The 20,666-nt window shown below is 42.1% G+C and overlaps 1 protein-coding gene across 7 annotated transcripts in view; it reads left to right on the top strand.

The window, feature by feature from the left end:
- The window catches only part of LOC139553331 (neuronal PAS domain-containing protein 3-like), a 356,739-nt gene that overhangs the window by 295,432 nt on the left and 40,641 nt on the right, over positions 1 to 20,666 (top strand). For all 7 annotated transcript variants that reach the window (XM_071365543.1, XM_071365547.1, XM_071365545.1 and 4 more), the window contains one exon: positions 14,065 to 14,242. In XM_071365543.1, the coding sequence (XP_071221644.1) occupies positions 14,065 to 14,242 (178 nt within the window). The remainder of the gene's footprint in view (positions 1 to 14,064; positions 14,243 to 20,666) is intronic.

The following is a 20,666-nucleotide window of genomic DNA, read 5'->3' as shown; positions in this document are numbered from 1 at the left end:
AGTGATATCACACTATTGTGTTTGGTGATTGGCTCAGAGAGGATTAAAGCGTCAACGATCCAATGTCCAGACAGACCACTGGCACTTATTCCTTCCTGCTGTTTTTATATTGCCTAAATTATATCAGGTTGTCTATGACGTTATCACAGGATAATGAAACCTGAGTGTAGATAGATTCCTGGCTTTGCAAAATGTGCCGTAAGAATTGGCCAGTTCCTTTTGTATTAAAGCCACTCAGATTGAAATTGCTGTAGAAATGGGTACAACACAGGCGGTAATCTGTGGTCAACCTCTGTCTACTCTAGTCTATCTGATCAAGAGGCCGGGCGGTCACAAGTGGTGACACCTCACCTACCTCACCCCGTATGTCTACACAGTCATGCTAAACCATGCTAGATAGCCTCCACCTTAAATTGGGAATATTATATCATGGGAGGGGTTGAAATAGAGGAGTTTGAAAAAAAGCCATATACATTTGAGGTAGTTCTTGATACATATACTAAAATAGCTGCATGTGACGGGTAACAACATATCAATCCCCCCTTCCCCCCCGTGTCTCTTCATGTAGACTTCTTAGGCCCTAATCAACACACAACTTCAAACTCAGTTGAATTATAAGAAATAGAGGGGAGAATAATTGTGTATTTGGGTGGGGGGGCGGATAGATGTATGTTCTTTGCCCCCCTGTTCAATAATTCATCAAATCGGCCCAGCGGGGGAACAGACATAGATTTATGGCGTGTGATTGTGCAATGTCTGGATTTATCAGGGCCACGGAGGGAAAATTGACCACAACTACAAAAGTCTATTTCTGCTTTTATTTGATCAGCACGAGAACTCATCAAGGCTAGGGAGGGAGGAAAGGAGGGAGTGGGTGGAGGAGGGATGAGGGGGTGGTGGGAGGAGAGGAGGAATGGAGGGAAGACGGGAGGGAGGGGGGTCTGCAGTTTCATTAAGGGCTGATGGGGGCCCCCTGGTGCATCCCATCTTCATTTTCTAATCCTCCTTCTCTCCTCTCTCGGCTCTGGTCCCGGCCCAGCGACACATTCCTCATTCTGCCCCAGTCACCCGATTAATATGAAACTGTTACAAGAAAATGAGAGTTTATTGATTTGTTTTAAGGCACAAGTCTGTCTGAGGCCCAGCTAGAGTTATTCAGATTCACAGAGGGCCCATAGATAAGTGATTCCAATAAGGAGACACAGAGCAATGTGGTGGAACAGAGAAGATAGGTGAAGGGAGAGAGAAAGAGAGAGCATTGACTCGGGGAGAACATTTGATCTCTTTTACAGAGGACTAATAGCCTTTAGTGTTTCAATACTTTTTGGTCTGTTTTGTTTCTGAGGTGATTTAATTTGGCGATAGAAAGAGAGAGAGAGAGATAAAGAGAGAGAGAGCGAGAGAGACTAGGAGGGATATGGATAGTGGACAATCACAATGGTAATGTTCCTAAGGGAGGGGAGGATATAAGTCAAATGTAAGATTGCTAGCTAGCCCCCCAATGACACTTCCTCTTCATGGGAAAGCATTGGGATGTGACCAGTGTGGGGGGAGAGAAAGAGAGAGAGATGCATACCTCTGCTGCAGCTCTCCACACCACAGATCCTTCCTTGGGGCGGCAGGTAGCCTAGTGGTTAGAGCGTTGGACTTGTAACCGAAAGGTTGCAAAATCGAATCCCCGAGCTGACAAGGAAAAAAATCTGTCGTTCTGCCCCTGAACAAGGCAGTTAACCCACTGTTCCTAGGCCGTCATTGAAAATAAGAATTTGTTCTTATTTGGTCAAATAAAAAAATCGAATAAAAAATAAATCCCAAAATAGCCAGTGATCTGTAACTGGACCTTATGAGGGGGACAGGGAGGGGGACGGAGGCTCTGGCAGAGGTTATCTACCAGACCTATAATGGGAAATGTGGCATGTCATATGTACGGTATGTAGGACTCCTACACCCCCACACTGTAGCTCCACTGACCACAAGACCCATTAGCTGGCCAGTGGCTTTTTCTCCCTGTGGAAGGGTCCTGTAGGAATATCCTCTCATTTTAAACACTCCGTTTGATTCCTCTGTCTCAATATTGAATGGTGCTGTACTTCCACAGACATTTGCAATGACGTTGATATCTAATTGGGCAGAAAGACAGACAGACGTTCATGATAGAATGTCTATGACTAGTATTAACGAGAACGTCATTCAACAGGATCCACTTAGATTTATAGGAGTGTCGTTATACTGTCATGAGGGTGTGTTTATTTTCTTATAGCATTAATAAAATGTGCGTCCCAAATGGCACCCTCTTCCCTATGGGCCCTGGTCAAAAGTAGTGCTCTATAAAGGAAACAGGGTGCCACTTGGGGCAAAGATGAGGTCTGTCCACATTGAATGTTCCTGAATTGTATCTCGTCAAAAAAATAACTAAATATATATAGAGAGAGAGAGAGAAAGGAATGTAGTGATTGATAAAATATTTGGATTTGAAGCTGCTCTGTGGTGTCAAGTGCTATCTTTGTTCTGTGGATTAGGCAGCTAGCTTGCCGAGTTTGCCATTTGTGCGCTCCTTTGTGAGTTGTCTTCTGGTCTTTGCTGTCACAAGTTCTGAAGGTTGAAGAGAAAAGCGGTGTCAGAAAGCTGATTGGTAGCGCAGAATTTCTAAGACAATCTGAATCTTATATTCAGCTACTTTGCCACACTGGATTAGGATGATCTAAGAGGGCTTTGAGAGCCCGATACAAATCAGGCCAGGGAGAAAAAAAGCACAGGGGGAAATTTTACCCTTTTTGTCCTTCGAAGTTAATTGTTAAAGTTATTTTCCCTCTCTCTCTCTCTCTCTGTTGTCAGAGCTGCTCTCTAGATAAAAAATGGAGTCGTTTTGTTCAGGCATGTATTATTTTTATAGACCTGTGGTAGAATAGACATACACAGGCACACACCTGTACGCAGTAATATGTCTTGTCATCTCAAGTGTTAGTGTTTCTATCACTTGATTTTAAAGGAAAAAGAAATGTAAAGGCCATTAGTACTGTATGATGTTCTATACATAATATTATATGCATTTTCCCCCTTATTCTTCTCCACTTCCCTATTCTAGAGGACTAAAATGAATGCCAGTTTTACTCAGTGAGTGTTACAGTGTTAGCCTGCACAGTGACTTTGCTTAGAATTCTCCGGTCAACAGATGAAAACAGCACATTTCAGTTTAAATTGTTGTTGATCAACCATCAAGAAAGTGTATTGCATTTGCAATTTGTTGTTAATGCAAGAAAATACTGTGAACTTTATCCTTTTAAAATCTGTCTGCGATTTCTAATGTTCCAATAGTGATACAACAGCATGAATCGAATATTTGTCAAAATGTCTAGAGTTAATTACTTGATTGAGTGAGTGATTGATTATTTGCTTTAGTGGGCATGGTACATTGTATGTGTAATGTTTAAGTCTGAAGATCTGTCTAGCACTGTAATTTGTTATCAGTGATAATATATCAGGTCTGATTCAGTAGTATAGTATCCAGTCCTCTCCTCTCCAAGCATTCCATTTCTTGAAGTAGGCTTTAGTTGGGAGAGGGAGATTAAGGCCTCCTGGAGAAGTGGCACAATGCGGTATTAGAGGCTGAAGAGAGAGAGAGAGAGAGAGAGAGAGAGAGAGAGAGAGAGAAAGAGAGAGGGAGAGGGGGGGGCGGAGGAAAGAAATAGAGGGAGGAAGAGAGAGACAGAGAGAGAGGGAGAGAGAAGGGGGGGGGCAGGAGGAAAGAAATAGAGGGAGAGAGAAAGACAGAGAGAGGGAGAGAGGGAGAGAGAGAGAGAGAGAAAGGGGGGAGAGTACAGGAGGAAAGAAATAGAGAAATAGAGAGAGAGGGAGAGAGAGAGAGAGAGAGAGAGAGAGAGAGAGAGAGAGAGAGAGAGAGAGAGAGAGAGAGAGAGAGAGAGAGAGAGAGAGAGAGAGAGAGGAACAGAGAAAGAGAAGGAGACAGAGAGAGACTGACTGCTTCTCCACTCAAACTGGAGCTTGGCTGTCACTGGCCTGTTGAAGGTTACTGTAATCTGGCCACTATAACAATATGTGGACTGGAGAAAGGCCTCTGCAGTTAATGGTGCAACTGTGGCATATATTGCATTGGCAAAAAGCAAACAGGGGGAGATTGAAGATAGTTTAACCCACAGACATTTAGCAAGATATGGAACTTAAAAAAATTATTATTATAAGAAATATTTTAAAAATACAAGGGAAGTGCACATTAATCAACATCAATATTACTGGCGGTTGGTGTTCAACTCAATACTAGGATGGTGTTCTTAATGTTTTGTCCACTCAGTGTATATGTATATATAGGAAGGTAAGGTCTTATAAACCTAAACAGTGTTAACCACCTTCTTCACCTGTTTTATGAAGGTCAAGTCCAAAATTATGCAGAGATACTTAAAGTTAGACTTTCAGTTTCTCCTCATTGACAAAAACACCTAATTGGGAAGGGTCAGTGATTTTCTTATAAGTACATACAAACAGTCTCGTCAATATTTAAACGCAGGCAAGAATCCGCCAACCATTTAGAGATATGGACTATAGTTTCAGTTAACTTGTTAACATCTTGTCTGTTTTTTGAGTGTACATACAGTACTGTATCGTCTGCATACATCTGCATGTTAACTTGTGGGAGAGCATTTATATAGATGGCAAACAGAAGGGGGCCTAATATTGACCCTTGTGGGACCCCAATGTTATAGTAAAGAGAGTCATGGAAAAAGAGAGAGGAAGAGAGGGAGAGAGAGCATCATCTGAGCGTTTACAGTTCTGTTCTGTATGTCTGTTTGATTTGTGAAATTAGAAGACCTTGTCGTTGAGCTGCCAAATATTACTTCGCTGCCCTGAGCTTGGCAATGTCCACGTCATCTATCATTTTCTTACGATGGACTATGTTGGCATGGAAACTTTCCAAAAACCTTTTTAGTTTTTTTTTTTTTTTTGGTTCCTGAAAGCATTTGGGTTATTAGACAAATTAAGTATAAGGCCTTCTTTTGCTTTGCCAACTTCATTTTCATTCCTGGCGCTGGTGCTTTTATCATAAGTACTAGATAGTCATTAATTTATAGAATCAACGCCGGGAACATCTTTTGTGATCTCATATTAAATTTCCCCCCGAATCCACCCCTTGGCAAAAATTACTCACATCGTTAAAAAATATTTAATTAGGCTGTAGTTTATACAGGCTCACGGGGGAGTGGTGATTTGCATGCGGCAGGTCGCCCTGCGTACTGTGTGAGGGAGATTGGATGTGAGAGGGGTTCTGCGGGTCACAGGCTCAGCCAAGGACTACCATTTGCCAAGGTCAGGCAGGTAGCCGGGTGCTTCCCCTGGGTCCCGTCCAGCACACAGAAAAGACAGCTCCAATTGCCCTTAATTACTGGCTTCCTTTAAGCCACTGGCTGTCTGTTTTTGTTTTAGAATACTCTCAGCTTTTGATGCCGACGATGCTGTAGTCATATCTGTGTTCCCATTCCATTTGTTTTTTGAACCAGGAGATACCCAGAGATATTCACTAGGGCCCTGTTATTAGATATTCTACGTGAGCATGTGGTGTGATACCACTCTGGCATAGAAAACACACACACGCACACCGAAGATGGGTGCTGCTTTTGGGCTTTATCCAACATGATGCCAGGTTTATTTTCAACTGTAACACTTAAGAGCACATGTCTCTTATTATTCTGTCATTAGAGGGTTTTGAGGGTTTATTATCAAGGCTGGTGGGCCCTCCCTCTTTTTTAGACAGCTGTTCCTAGAATAAGTCAGGATACAGTGCCTTCAGAAAGTATTCACACCCCTTTACTTTTTACACATTTTGTTGTGTTACAAAGTAGGATTAAAACTGATTTAATTGTCTTTTTTTTGTCACCAATCTACACAAAATACTCTAATGTTAAAGTGGAAGAAAATTTTGAACATTTGTAAAAAAAAATTAAAAAAAACAACAACAAAAAGAAAAAACTGTAATATATCTTTATTAGATAAGTATTCAACCCCCTGAGTCAATACATGTTAGAATCACCTTTGACAGTGATTATAGCTGTGTCTTTCTGAGCCAATGTTGGATTGTGCAACATTTGCCCATTATTCTTTTCAAAATTATTCAAGCTCTGTCAAGTTGGTTGTTGATCGCTGCTAGACAACCATTTTCAGGTCTTGCCATAGATGTTCAATTAGTCAAAACTGTAACTCGGCCACTCAGGAACATTCACTGTCGTCTTGTTAAGAAACTCATGTAGATTTGGCCTTGTGTTTTAGGTTATTGTCCTGCTGAAAGGTGAATTCATCTCCCAGTGTCTGGTGGAAAGCAGACTGAACCAGGTTTTCCTCTAGGATTTAGCCTGTGCATAGTTCCATTCCATTTCTTTTTTTATCCTGAAAAACTCCCTAGTCCTTAATGATTACTAGCAAACCCATAACATGATGCAGCCACCACTATGCTGGAAAATATGGAGAGTGGTACACCATAATGTGTTGTATTGGATTTGCCCTGAACAAACATAAAGTTAATTGTTTTGGCACATTTTTTGCACTATTACTTTAGTGCCTTGGATGCATGTTTTGGAATATTTTTTATCTGTATAGCGTTCCTTCTTTTCACTCTGTCAATTAATTTAGTATTGTGGAGTAACTACAATGTTGTTGATCCATCCTAAGTTTTTTCCATAAACAGCCATTAAACTCTGTAACTGTTTTATAGTCACTATTGGCCTAGTTTCTTTCCTCTCTGGCAACTGAGTTATGAAGCACGCCTGTATTTTTGTTGTGACTAGGTTTATTGATACACCATAAAAAGTGTAATTAATAACTTTGCCTTGCTCAAAGTAATATTCAGTGTCTGCTTTTATTTATTAATTTGTATCTACTAATAGGTGCCCTTCTTTGCGAGTTATTGGAAAGCCGCCCTGGTCTTTGTAGTTGAATCTGTGGTTGAAATTCACTGCTCGACTGAGGGACCTTACAGATAATTGTATGTATGGGGTACAGAGATGAGCTAGTCATTCAAAAATCATGTTAAACACTATTATTGCACACAGAGTGAGTCCATGCAACGTATTGTGACTTAACCAAATGAACCACATTTTTACTTCTGATATTATCATGCCATAAAAAAGGGGTGGAATAGTTATTGACTCAAGACATTTCAGCTTTTAATTTTAAATGAATTTGTAAACATTTCGAAAAACATAATTCCACTTTGACATTATGAGGTATTGTGTGTATGAACAGTGACCCAAAAAATATTTTATTGTCCCCAGCACAAGGTGCACCTGTGTAATTGTAACGGATGTGAAATGGCTAGCTAGTTAGCGGGTACGCGCTAATAGCATTTCAATCGGTTACGTCACTTGCTCTGAGACCTGAAGTAGGGTTTCCCCTTGCTCTGCAAGGGCCGCGGCTTTTGTGGAGCGATGGGTAACGACGCTTCGTGGGTGTCAGTTGTTGATGTGTGCAGAGGGTCCCTGGTTCGCGCCCGTGTCGGGGCGAGGGGACGGTCTAAAGTTATACTGTTACATTGATGCTGTTGACCCGGATCACTGGTTGCTGCGGAAAAGGAGGAGGTTGAAAGGGGGGTGAGTGTAACGGATGTGAAATGGCTAGCTAGTTAGCGGGTACGCGCTAATAGCATTTCAATCGGTTACGTCACTTGCTCTGAGACCTGAAGTAGGGTTTCCCCTTGCTCTGCAAGGGCCGCGGCTTTTGTGGAGCGATGGGTAACGACGCTTCGTGGGTGTCAGTTGTTGATGTGTGCAGAGGGTCCCTGGTTCGCGCCCGTGTCGGGGCGAGGGGACGGTACTAAAGTTATACTGTTACATAATGGTCATGCTTCTTGCTATGCCACACCTGTCAGGTGGATGGATTTTTTGGCAAAGGAGAAATGCTCACTAACAGGGATGTAAACAAATTTGTGCACAAAATTTGAGAGAAATACGTTTTTTTATGCATATGGAACATTTCTGGGATTTTTTATTTCAGCTCATGAAACATGGGAGCAGCACTTTTCATGTTGCATTTCTATTTTTGTTTAGTTTAGTTCGCTCCGGCACTAGCTACTCAAACCCAACAAGAACAGCAGTTTGCCGTTTTAAGAAAACTGTATTTTTTTCTACTTTCCTTCTTCTTTTTAAACTGCTGAGCTTTATGCCAAGTGTTATCAACGAGGGCAATGTAATATGAATCATTAATACAAGAGTAATTATACTCTATCAAACGTGTAATATTCCATTTAGCTAATGTTAAATGCGGTAATTAATTCTGAACCCTAGAGCCAACATCAATTTATTGGATTAGTACTTCACAAAGTCACACCGATATTTTAGACATGTGTGGAGGGAATTTTGAGTCATCTGTAATGTTTCTTTCCTCGTGGGATTGTCCTCTACAGCTCGTTCATATTTCATAATTTAATATGCATGTTTGAAGACTTGTTATTTATTTATTCATGATTTTACATACAGTTTACAGTTTTATTTGTAATTTTACATATGATAATTTTTCCTCATCTGAGTGTTGACTTAAATGCGTTTTAGTTTTTTTTTTATATTAATAAAGTGGCCTTTAAAGCGGCTGTAATCGAAAAAGGTTCCTTGTGCAGTCACAAGTTATCTCTCTGCCCCTCCTCGACTCTTTGTGACGGCACACAGTCTACCTGTCTCTGGGGGTTTCTAAAACATACACACAGACATTTCATCATTTCAAGTCTGGCTCTTGATCATGCATGTGTGTCCCTGCTAAGGCCAGGTGGCAGGCGTGATTATTACAAACAGGTTAAGCACTGCAGAGCGGAGGTGAGCCACACACACACAAACAAACACACAGACACTGCACTTGTTTGATGCCAGGGAGTAATTGTGTCATAATGAAGGGGTTGTCTCCTGGCAGAGGGGTCCCAGTGCTTTTGAACGGGGAGCGATGACACACGGGGAGCGATGACAAACCCCTCAGGGTACAAAGGCAAGGGGTGGTTGGGGAGATAGGGGTGAGAGGGGTGAGAGAGAGAGAGAGAGAGAGAGAGAGAGAGAGAGAGAGAGAGAGAGAGAGAGAGAGAGAGAGAGAGAGAGAGAGAGAGAGAGAGAGAGAGAGAGAGAGAGAGAGAGAGAGAGAGAGAGAGAGAGAGAGGAAGGTTGAGAGAGAGAGAGAGAGGAGGCAGGCTGTCCATCATGTGATGATATTTGACAGTGGTGATTATTGCTTTGATGGAGCAGAACACTTAATAAAGGAAGATGACATTTCTGAAGCCCTACCTAATTAAGGGGCTTCCTTTTAAAACAAAGAAGTATGCCATTAACTCCTTTTTATGTTTGGTGGTGGTTGAATCAGATATTTTCATCATTAATATGAAACTCTATTAGGAAACTCATTAAGTGGTGTCCTTTTTACTTTTGAAAAGCATACACTCTTTTTCCTTTTTTATGTTTGGTTGAATCAGAAGTTTTATATGAATATCTTCCTTCTTTCCTTCCTTCTTTCCTTCCTTCCTTCAGAGTCTGTCAGGTGTAATAGGCGTAGAGGGAGGTTCATGGGGGGAGATATTACTGCGTGACCTTCTACAGAATAAGCATGTTGCTAAGGGCACCGGACCTGACGATAGCTACCACACCAGCCTCATTTACAATGCAAACGCAGCCGCTGTAATCCAAGTGTCCTTTCTGCAATCACAGAGTATAATCTGCTGCCTCTCTTGTAATAGACAACACTGGCCACTTTACTGCCCGCGACGCCACACAATGAATATTTGAGCCCATATTATTTCTCCCCCGGCTATGCATTGTTCTCATCTGGGCATCAGCAAAGATTAAGGCAGATGAGTGCATTGTTGAGCCACTTGTGTGGAAAAGGAGGCTCATTCTAATACAGTTAAAATAGTCATTGGTCGTGTTCATGAATTATAATGGGCAACAAAAGGTTTGTCTGCCGCCAAAGCCTGTGAAAGAGAGATAGCTTTTGGCCTGATTCATCTCCATTCTGAAATAGATTTTAAAGCACTTTGTGTAATGCATTCACCAGCCAGTCAGCACTGGGCTGGCACATTCACGCCGGCCGCACGGCACGGGCTACTGTCATCTCTTATTATTGTATCTTAATCCAATTATAAATGGGATCTCTCATCCTTAGTCCAGTAATCCATGGTAGAGTGTTGCTCTTTAGGTTAAAGACTGATGTAAAATGGTCTCTCTTTTCAAAGGGGGATGTGATTATGTCACTCCTTTGTCTGAGGGGAGATCCAGCCATTCGTAATCTGTAGGAGTTCCTAACCCCAGCCCAGCCGCCCGGCCTGGCCCCCTCAACCCTCTAGCCCACTCCATCTCTATCCCCAGCCACCTCAGCATCCACCTCTCCAGCCCTCTGAGAGAATCTCATTCCCCCTTGTTCTAGTAGATAGATAGAAGCCAGAGGTTGTGTCCCAAATGGCATACTTTTCCCTATATAGTGCACTACTTTTAACCAGAGCCCTATGGACCCTGGTCAATAGTAGTGCACTATAAAGGGAATAGGGTGCCGTTTGGGACGTAGAGGGAGACTGAGAAGACTTATTTGTAATGTACCGTCTTCTTCTTTCTGTTGCCTCCTTCTACTTTATCTAAAGATATATGCATTGTGTCATGATATCTCTAACAGAACTCTCTCTGTCTTTATCTAAAGATATATGCATTGTGTCATGATATCTCTAACAGAACTCTCTCTGTCTTTATCTAAAGATATATACATTGTGTCATGATATCTCTAACATAACTCTGTCTGTCTTTATCTAAAGATATATACATTGTGTCATGATATCTCTAACAGAACTCTGTCTGTCTTTATCTAAAGATATATACATTGTGTCATGATATCTCTAACAGAACTCTGTCTGTCTTTATCTAAAGATATATACATTGTGTCATGATATCTCTAACAGAACTCTCTCTGTCTTTATCTAAAGATATATACATTGTGTCATGATATCTCTAACAGAACTCTGTCTGTCTTTATCTAAAGATATATACATTGTGTCATGATATCTCTAACAGAACTCTGTCTGTCTTTATCTAAAGATATATACATTGTGTCATGATATCTCTAACAGAATCATGTCTATCTTTATCTAAAGATATACAGTGCATTCAGAAAGTATTCAGACCCCTTGACTTTTTCCACATTTTGTTACGTTCCTCATCAAACTACACACAATACCCCATAATGGCAAAGCGAAAACAGGTTTTTGCAAATTTATAAAAAATACAAAACAGAAATACCTTATTTATATAAGTATTCATAATTGACTCAAAATTGAGCTCAGGTGCATCCTGTTTCCATTGATCATCCTTGAGATGTTTCTACAACTTGATTCGAGTCCACCTGTGGTAAATTCAATTGATTGGACATGATTTGGAAAGACACACACAGTTGACAGTGCATGCCAGAGCAAAAACCAAACCATGAGGTCGAAGGAATTGTCAGTAGAGCTCCGAGACAGGATTGTGTCAAGGCACAGATCTGAGGAAGGGTACCAAAACATGTCTGCAGCATTGAAGGTCAACATGTCTGCTTCCCTCATTCTTAAATGGAAGAAGTTTGGAACCACCAAGACTCTTCCTAGAGCTGGCCGCCCGGCCAAACTGAGCAATCGGGGAGAAGGGCCTTGGTCACGGAGGTGACCAAGAACCCGATGGTCACTCTGACAGAGCTCCTTCCAGAAGGACAACCATCTCTTCATCCCTCCACCAATCAGCCCTTTATGGTAGAGTGGCCAGACGGAAGCCACTCCTCAGTAAAAGGCGCACGACAGCCCGTTTGGAGTTTGCCAAGACGCACCCAAAGGACTCTGAGAAACAGGATTCTCTGGTCTGATGAAACCAAGATTGAACTCTTTGGCCTGAATGCCAAGCGTCACGTCTAGAGGAAACCAGACACCATCCCTACGGTGAAGCATGGTGGTGGCAGCATCATGCTGTGGGGATGTTTTTCCGCGGCAGGGTCTAGGAGACAAGTCAGGATCGAGGGACAGATGAACGGAGAAAAGTACAGAGAAATCCTTGATGAAAACCTGCTCCAGAGGACCTCAGACTGGGGTGAAGGTTCGTCTTCCAGCAGGACAATGACCCTAAGCACACAGCCAAGACAACGCAGGAGTGGCTTCAGGACAAGTCTCTGAATGTCCTTGAGTGGCCCAGCCAGAGCCCAGACTTGAACCCGATCGAACATCTCTGGAGAGACCTGAAAATAGCTGTGCAGCGACGCTCCCCAACTAACCTGACAGAGCTTGAGAGGATCAACAGACAAGAATAGGAGAAACTCCCCAAATACAGGTGTGCCGAGCTTGTAGTGTCATACCCAACCCAAGAAGACTCAAGGCTGTAATCGCTGCCAAAGGTAAAGGGAACCCAAAGGGAAAAAACAATTTAATCAATTTTAGAATAATGCTGTAACGTAACAAAAGTGAAAAAGTCAAGGGGTCTGAATACTTTCCAAATGCACCGTATACATTGTGTCATGATATCTCTAACAGAACTATGTCTGTTTGCTGTGTACTGTCCTGCCTAGAAGTTCTTAGATACGCATTTGGACCTAAACATGTTGGAGAGACTCAAGGGTTTGTTGTTTTCATGACAGAAATGATTCAGAAGCTATTAAGCTATTACTATTAAATAGTCATGGCTTAGTGATACCATTTGAGTAAACAATGGCATGGGTGGTTTTACCTTTGTGATGAAAAATGTAAAGACGCGATGAAAAAAGTGTACATGGGCATTGTTTTCCTGGCATACCGTCCAGTTGACCTCTATGAAATTATGAACGTCATGATTTTCACTTCAAAGTTGGGACACTATCAAGTTTGACAACAGACACCTCATTTGGTTTCATTCGTTTAGCGTGTCCTCTTGGACAAGGACATCACTAAAACAAAGAAATAATAATGATAACATTGTTGGGTAATAGGTTTGTTTATCTTTGTTTTTCGTATCTACCTTCATGCATTTGCTAAACTTGCCTCACGCTTGATGTAAAAGCAGCCTATTCACAGACAGAGGATGTTCATCCCATAAGAATGAGTAGATATAGAAATAAGAATGAGTAGATATAGAAATAAGAATGAGTAGAATTTGAATGCCCATGGTTAGAGGTTCTATATCTGTTCCACTCATTCTAATTCTATGGTTCATCATGCCATTTGATTCTAGTGAAACTATAGGCTATGTTCAACCACTTTCATCAGCCAACTATATTTTATGGTTTTAATATGTTTAATTGATTTTAAGTCATGTTCTTGGCTAGACCGGAAGACACGCCAAATACCTTGTAAATAGTAAACACATACAGCTACAACAGGAAGTTCACTTCACGGTTTTGGTGTATCATTTCACTTCTTAATCATTGTTTCTGCTTGGGATGATAATTTATGAAGGACTAAATTGCTTAAAGGGATTTGACATTAAAGGGATTATTCCCATGTAATCCTCTGGTCCCAGTAGACCCAACCTGATCAGTGAGCGCTGCATGGCCAAACACCACCAGCGCACTTTAGGAAATACCAACACACACACACACAAACACACTGAAGGAAATACCAACGCCATGCAATTGGATATTCAAGAAGGAGGTTCGTATTAGAGGCAGAGACATATTAACAGCCTGCTGGTTTTCCTTGTCATCCCCAATTAACGATGGCAAATCCTGTTTTCATCCTAGTAAATGAGAGTGTTTAAAGGTTAGGGGATTTCATTTATTTCATTTTATAACTAAAGCAGCTTGTAATTTTCTATGGGTGTTAAGTTTGAATTTTGGGAGGGGGGTTAGAATTAGGAATGGGAATGGTGTTGTTACAGGATCCTGTATACCTCTGGAGACACACACACACACACACACACACATACACACACACACATAGGTTCAGCCTATTAGGAGAGTAAAGGCTGTTTTAAAAACAAGACAATATACTCTGGACTGTTAGTATCTGTGTGTAGGTATGTGTGTGTGTGTGTGTGTGTTTGTATAGGTATGTGTGTGTGTGGGATGTTGCTGCATAAATACTAATAGTCCCTGTTCATGTCTTCCTCCCTGCAGGTGGAGCTGACAGGCAGCAGTGTGTTTGACTACGTCCACCCTGGCGACCACGTTGAGATGGCAGAGCAGCTGGGCATGAAGCTGCCTCCAGGCCGAGGCCTCCTCTCTCAGGGCACTGCCACAGAGGACGGCGCCAGCTCTGCCTCCTCCTCCTCACACGCAGAGACCCCCGAGCCAGGTGGGCTTTACAGGGCACCCGCCGCGGGCAAAGGAGGAGGAGAGGGAGGCAGATGGATGGGAGATGGTGGGGGGAGTGGGAGAGGGGGAGAGTTGGGGATGTATGGGAGACAGGGGGATGGAGTGGGAGATGGTGGGGGGAGTGAGAGAGGGGAAGAGTTGGGAATGTATAGGAGACAGGGGGATGGGGTGGGAGATGAGGGAGACAGTGGAGAGGGGATGAGGTGGCTTTTAATGAAAAAACTGATTGGTGTTAACATTAGAACGAAATGTGCCATCTTCAACATGGTTTCAAAAGGGAGAGCTTTTGGCATTTTTATGCTGTTTTGTAATTGCTTTACTTCGGTTATTTGAAAAGCTATTATGAGTTTGGGTGTTTGGCTGGCATACCTGATTGTGTTATTGTTTTTACAATAGAGTACAGACAGTTTAGACCATGTCAGTACTGAGTTGCTGCATTTTATCATTGTAGTGTCAAGTAAGAACAACAGTAGATTCATTTGGCTGTTGACTCACACTCAGACCAGTCTGTGGGGGTTTTCTGTTATGAAGGGTGGGTGTGTGACATGATACGTCTGATGAGTGTCTCCAGCAATGCCCCAGATCCTCACAGGGACAGTGGAGAGAGAGACTGTGAAGCCCAGCCGTACTGTAACACGAGCTTACCCACCCTGCCTCCTTCCCCAATTTAATTAGAGAAGGAATTGTATAGAAGGAATGAAAAGAGGTGACATTCCTCATTGGGATTCTTTTCAGGCCTGTTATAGGCTTTGCCTTCCAAATGTTCCCATTTTCATTGTGTTGTACTGATGATAATTTAAGTATTAGGGGGAAATCCATTTATAAATTAAACAAAATGACTTGATATCCATCAGTCCCTTAGTTCATCAAGCTGTTCAAACAGGAGGAAGATTGGCTGGTCGGCCCGGGTCTTCGGAGAGACTCAGTAATTAGATCTGCGAAGGATTTATTCTTTGCTGATTGGGGCTTTAAATTAATTGAAGTTCCACATTTGTGGTTTTGTCCTTTTCGTGCCTTTTTTTCCCGGCAGGAGATATTTCACACTGGCAGAGCAGCGGAAGAAGAGAGGAGAGGGAGAGACTGTGTAGGAGTGCTTTCCAATGTTCATTTCTTTGGCGAGGAGAGAGAGAGAGAAAAATAAAGAGGGTATCTAATGAGCGTTAGGGCTCCTGACATTGAGATTTATTTGTGTACACAGGGACTATGAATGGGCTGTAGGAACAGAAAAAGGGCACCCAACACTTTCCCACCTCCAGCACTTCCTGTTCTTTTCTCCTTTTTTCTCTCTCTCTCTCTCTCTCTCTCTCTCTCTCTCTCTCTCTCTCTCTCTCTCTCTCTCTCTCTCTCTCTCTCTTTCTTTCTCTCTCTCCCACTCTCTCTCCTCTCTCTCTCTGGCAGCCAAGTGAAAGAGAAAGCGGGCAGTGTTTAAGGGAATGCCAGGTTTTTCCATCCTCTTGTCACCTCCCACTTTACCCGTAAACACACACACAAAGCGACCCCCCCCCCCTCCACCACACACACACACACACACACACACACACACACACACACACACACACACACACACACACACACACACACACACACACACACACACACACACACACACAACTCCACCACAGAGCTCCTGTTGTACTTCCTCTCTCAGCTCCACCAACAGGGATGTCACATCTTCTTCCCCATCCATACCTGCAGGATATAATAGTGTTATCAACAGTCTATTTTGCATACATGCAGCAGACTGGGATTCCTCCCCCTTCTCCTCTCAAGGGCATGTCAGCTTGGTAATAAAGCTGTGAGTGGGGTGTGTGTACGTGTCTGAGCAGACAGTCTTTTTCTTGGAGATAGTAATCCTGGGTGTTTGTCAACAAGGTTTCTTTGGTAAGTATGAGAGTGGAGCAGGATGCACTAGCGATGTGATTATTTACATTTGAGGGTTAAGTGCCTTCCTCAAGGGCACATCGACAGATTTTTTTTTAACCTAGTCGGCTCTGGGTTTCGAACAAGTGACCTCTCGGTTTTTCTTCTATTTTTATTATATGAAGAATCATTTTGGGGGGGGTCATTCTCTGACTAAAGATTGCAGGAAGGGAATAGAGGTCGTTGAATATTTCACCCAATCAAGACGACAATACGGGTTAATAAATATACAACAGTTTTGCATTTTAGAATGCCAGTATAAAATCGTTTTCAATAGTTGTAGTGTTGCTACATACAAATGCACATGAAGTATTTCGGTCCAATCAAAGCAAAGCTTTGTTTGTTTACACTGAGATTCCAGAGAGGCACAAATTCTTCTTTTTCAATATATTTATATCCATCAGTCTTCCTCAGGTCACACTAGGGAGTAATTTATTGATTGGAATTAATTTGAACTCCCAGTAATGTTCCCCCACAACAATCCTATATAGCATGTCTCTCCATATGAATGTTTTGGAACGTTTACGCCACTGTCTAAGGAGGAGACATAATTAAGTTTCAAGTTTTAACTTCATTTGCCATATGTGGGCAGCGGAGCTCTCGCATTAAAAACAGCATTTTCTTTTCTTATCACAGGAAGTAGTGTCCAGTCAAGGTAGTCCAGTTCAGTCTTACATCATTCAAATGAGTTCAACAATATTCTGTTCATTTAGGGGTAAAAAGAAAACTAATTGACATAAATAGTTCATTATGTGTCACAACAGTCTTAATTGTCCAAGGCATTGACTTATGTAAGGATCAAAAGTCCTTGATTATTGTTGCTAATTATGCTATTAGTACAATGAATGTGAATAATTCTGTGTAATTGTACACATTTATCATAATTAGGAAGTTACCAAAGTTATTGTCATCTACATTTTACATCATGTAAAGGACAATTATCATTAGTTTCTCAAAAGATAGAGCGGCTGTGGAGCTGTGGGCAGTCGTGCCGGATGGGCTGGGGTGTATGTGTTGGACAGTGTTTGTGTATACTGTATGTGTTAGGCAGTGTGTGTATATGCGCTGGGCAGTGTGTGTGTGCGAGCATGTGTGTGTGTGTGCGAGTATGTGTGTGCGAGTATGTGTGTGTGTGCGTGGACTTGGTGAACTCCTATCCCAGTAGGTTAGACCTTTGATTTGTGTGGATCCTCCTCTAGCCTTTAACAGGTGTCTGCTGCATGTGACATTTGAAATGCAAATAAAGCTCTTTGCCAAAAGCCCCAGAATCTACCCTTGACAAGTCAGAGCAACCCCCTCTCACACACACACACACACACACACAGAAACACACACACCTGGTATGAGGGTCTGAGTCGAGGGCAGGGTTCTCCACCGTGGTATGTGTAGAAAAATATCTGTCAGAAAACACTATTAACTCCATAGACATGCACTGATCGTGGAAATTCAAATTCACACTTTTATTATGGATTTGCAAATGTGCTTCAATTAATTAAATAAAACCACTTTAACAAAGAAAGACTAAGTACGGTGCCATTATTATATTACAAAATTATTATACTAAAGCAAGAATTAGCCATTTTAAAAACGGGCGTGCTCTCCTAGTTTAATTGGATTTTTCAGAGTACATAATGAGCAATCAGAGACTATTATTAGTAGACTTTTCTAATGACTTTTTTAACTAAGACTAGAGGACGTGGATGTTCTGTTTACAATAGGGCATGAAAAAAGGTCATGGAAGAGTTGACTGACGACATAAGAGCTCACTGCTCCGATGTGAAATACATCTCATACTCCACGTGAATATCTCTCATAAATATAGATTTTAATGTCATGTAGGTTGAAATCAAACTTCTGAAGTGATATGTATAATTGAGAATATTATTTGACTACAGAGATCAGCTTCTGCTCTGCGTGTGTGTCTATGTGTGTGTGTGTTTTGGTGTGCGTGTGTGTGTGTGTGTGTGTGTGTGTTTGAATTATCCCCAGCCCCAGCTATTGTCCTGGGAAATAGGAGAGGAAGGAAACAATGACCTCCACCTGTTCTTGTGAATTAATGTTAGCCAGGAGAGGATGGGAGAGGAGGGTAGAGTAGAGGAGAGGAGAGGAGAGGAGAGGAGAGGAGAGGAGAGGAGAGAGGAGAGGAGAGGAGAGGAGCTAGCGTCTTCTCTGGTCCTGCTGGAGGAAGGGTGGGGGTGTAGGAGGGTGGTTGAGTTAGGCCAGGCTCTCCTCCTGGCTGATAGACCTGCTGGAGGAAGGGTGGGGGTGTAGGAGGGTGGTTGAGTTAGGCCAGGCTCTCCTCCTGGCTGATAGACCTGCTGGAGGAAGGGTGGGGGTGTAGGAGGGTGGTTGAGTTAGGCCAGGCTCTCCTCCTGGCTGATAGACCTGCTGGAGCTGTTTATAAAGTGCGCAGACACACACACACACACTCGCCCTCTCTCACTGTCGCTCCTGGCCACAGTCAGCCAGAGAGGAAGTCTTCAGAGAGGCCCAGGGGCTGATATGCAGCCAGGTTGGTCGTGTTGGAGTAGTGTATAGAGGCTGGTTGGATAGGGTGGCAGGTTGGCTGTGTTGGGGTCATGTGTGCTCAGATGTGATACTCTTACACAGGGGCAGCTGTCACAGATTTGTATCTACCATAGCGCCCGTCCTGCCTCATTTATAGTCTGCTGGTGAAATTGCTCTCTTTTAGATGTCTTGTAGCCCAGAGTCCATATTGTTCTTTGGTGGTGTGGGCAGCAAGGCAATACCATGCAGTCGTATTGTACAGGCTATATGTGGAGTGTACATTTCACAGACGTGTATGTTCACAAATGTTGTGAAGGGTTTAACATGGCATGTTGTGACGGTGAATACTGTAGCTGGTGGCTGGTGACAGTGGATCCCGTCCCAGTCCATTCCAGCCCTGTCTAGCAGCATCAACCGGCGTCGGTTTATTCTCTCTCACGTCTCCCTCTGATTAGGAATGCAAATCCAAGTGTTTTGTTCATCTGTCTCTGTCAATACGAGGATATATTCAATTAAATAAACATCAGTCTTTGTTGTGATGCCCCCTTCTCTTTCTTTTATCTATAGAAACAGTCAGTCTACAAAGCAGACAGAGCTTATGTAGCTTCGAATGGAAATGCCAATGGAAATAAGGAAATGTGTTGCGTCTTGTGTACTCACCAGGAAATATGATATTTGCTGTCCAATATTTATTATTTGAAACATGCCCGTGACAAAGATTTCTGGATTTAGCGTTTGATTTTCATGTCGGTTACTTTCAATAAGGAGATGGGAAGTGGGATTTATGCTAGTTTCCTGTGACTGTGAGATGTGGTCTCCATCCCAAATGGCCCCCTATTCCCTATATGGGCCCTGGTCAAAAGCAGTGCACTAAATAGGGAATAGGGTTCCATTTGGGACACAGTAGTGGACTGTGCTGTGGCATTGAGTTCAGAGCGACTCTTTTTCTTTATTATTATGAGGAAAGTCCCTTAAGGGATCCCACTTCACAAACCTGCTGTGGTAATCCCAACAAATTGAAGGTCAATAGAGCAGGATAAATCGTATTGAAATATATTATTTTATTGATGAAATGAACACAGTAGCAATTTCCAGAATTAAGTCAGAAGGAATTGCAAACAACCTACAAAAAAATATCTCGCTATTGTCTTTACTACTGTAAGTGCGTCTGAGGTTGCATGCGGTGTTGAAAGTAGTTGGTTTTCCTATATATAAATCAATATAGCTACCTATATGAATTGAGATTAGTGGTTGTTTAAACAAAGCTTGTACTGTGTGATTTCTGTGAATGATCTACCTGTCTTGGTATCCTAATTCAACACTCATAAAGCTCCTAACAGGGTAAAAGTCGTAATATAGTCCTTGATTTTCTGCTTGCAGGGGTAAAAACCATAAGTTACCTTAGAATGATGAAAGTACATATTAGTGCATCAGATAGATTCTCTGTCAAAGCATCAGTGTGGGTGTTGATGAACTAGGCATCGTAAATAAAGGCCTACCTGGCTCCTCGATCGCTAAGACAAATGTTTTTTAATCATCCGATGTGTTCATTTATCCCAGGGCTCTAACTTTAGCCTTAAATTAAGCCTCTTGCTAAAACATAACTTGATTTTAAAATTTTAATAAATCAAAATACCCATCAATCATGGCTAGCCTTCGTGTGGCAGCAGGTCTTTGATAAAATGATTCACCGCTTGCTGTATTTTCCCTTACAAAGCACTGAATATATTGTATTTTCTGTTATGCTTATAGCTGTAGTTTTAACCCAGACTTTATTCATAGACCCCACTTTTAGATATGAAACTAGTGTGTATTGATGAATTATGAGAGTGTTGTTTTGCTTGTGTTATTTATCAAATGAACCCCCTTCCACAAGGCCATTGTCCCCGCTGTGCCTCTTACACTTTTTATATCAATTCTGTCACTTACAGTTGGCTGTGACTGTGCTCAGTTATACATATTTGTTCTTAACGCAG

The sequence above is a fragment of the Salvelinus alpinus genome, chromosome 25 (assembly GCF_045679555.1).
Source record: "Salvelinus alpinus chromosome 25, SLU_Salpinus.1, whole genome shotgun sequence".
Taxonomy (NCBI): Eukaryota; Metazoa; Chordata; class Actinopteri; order Salmoniformes; family Salmonidae; genus Salvelinus; species Salvelinus alpinus.
Note: the sequence above shows the minus strand (reverse complement) of the source record. Positions and strands in the feature narration are given on the sequence as shown.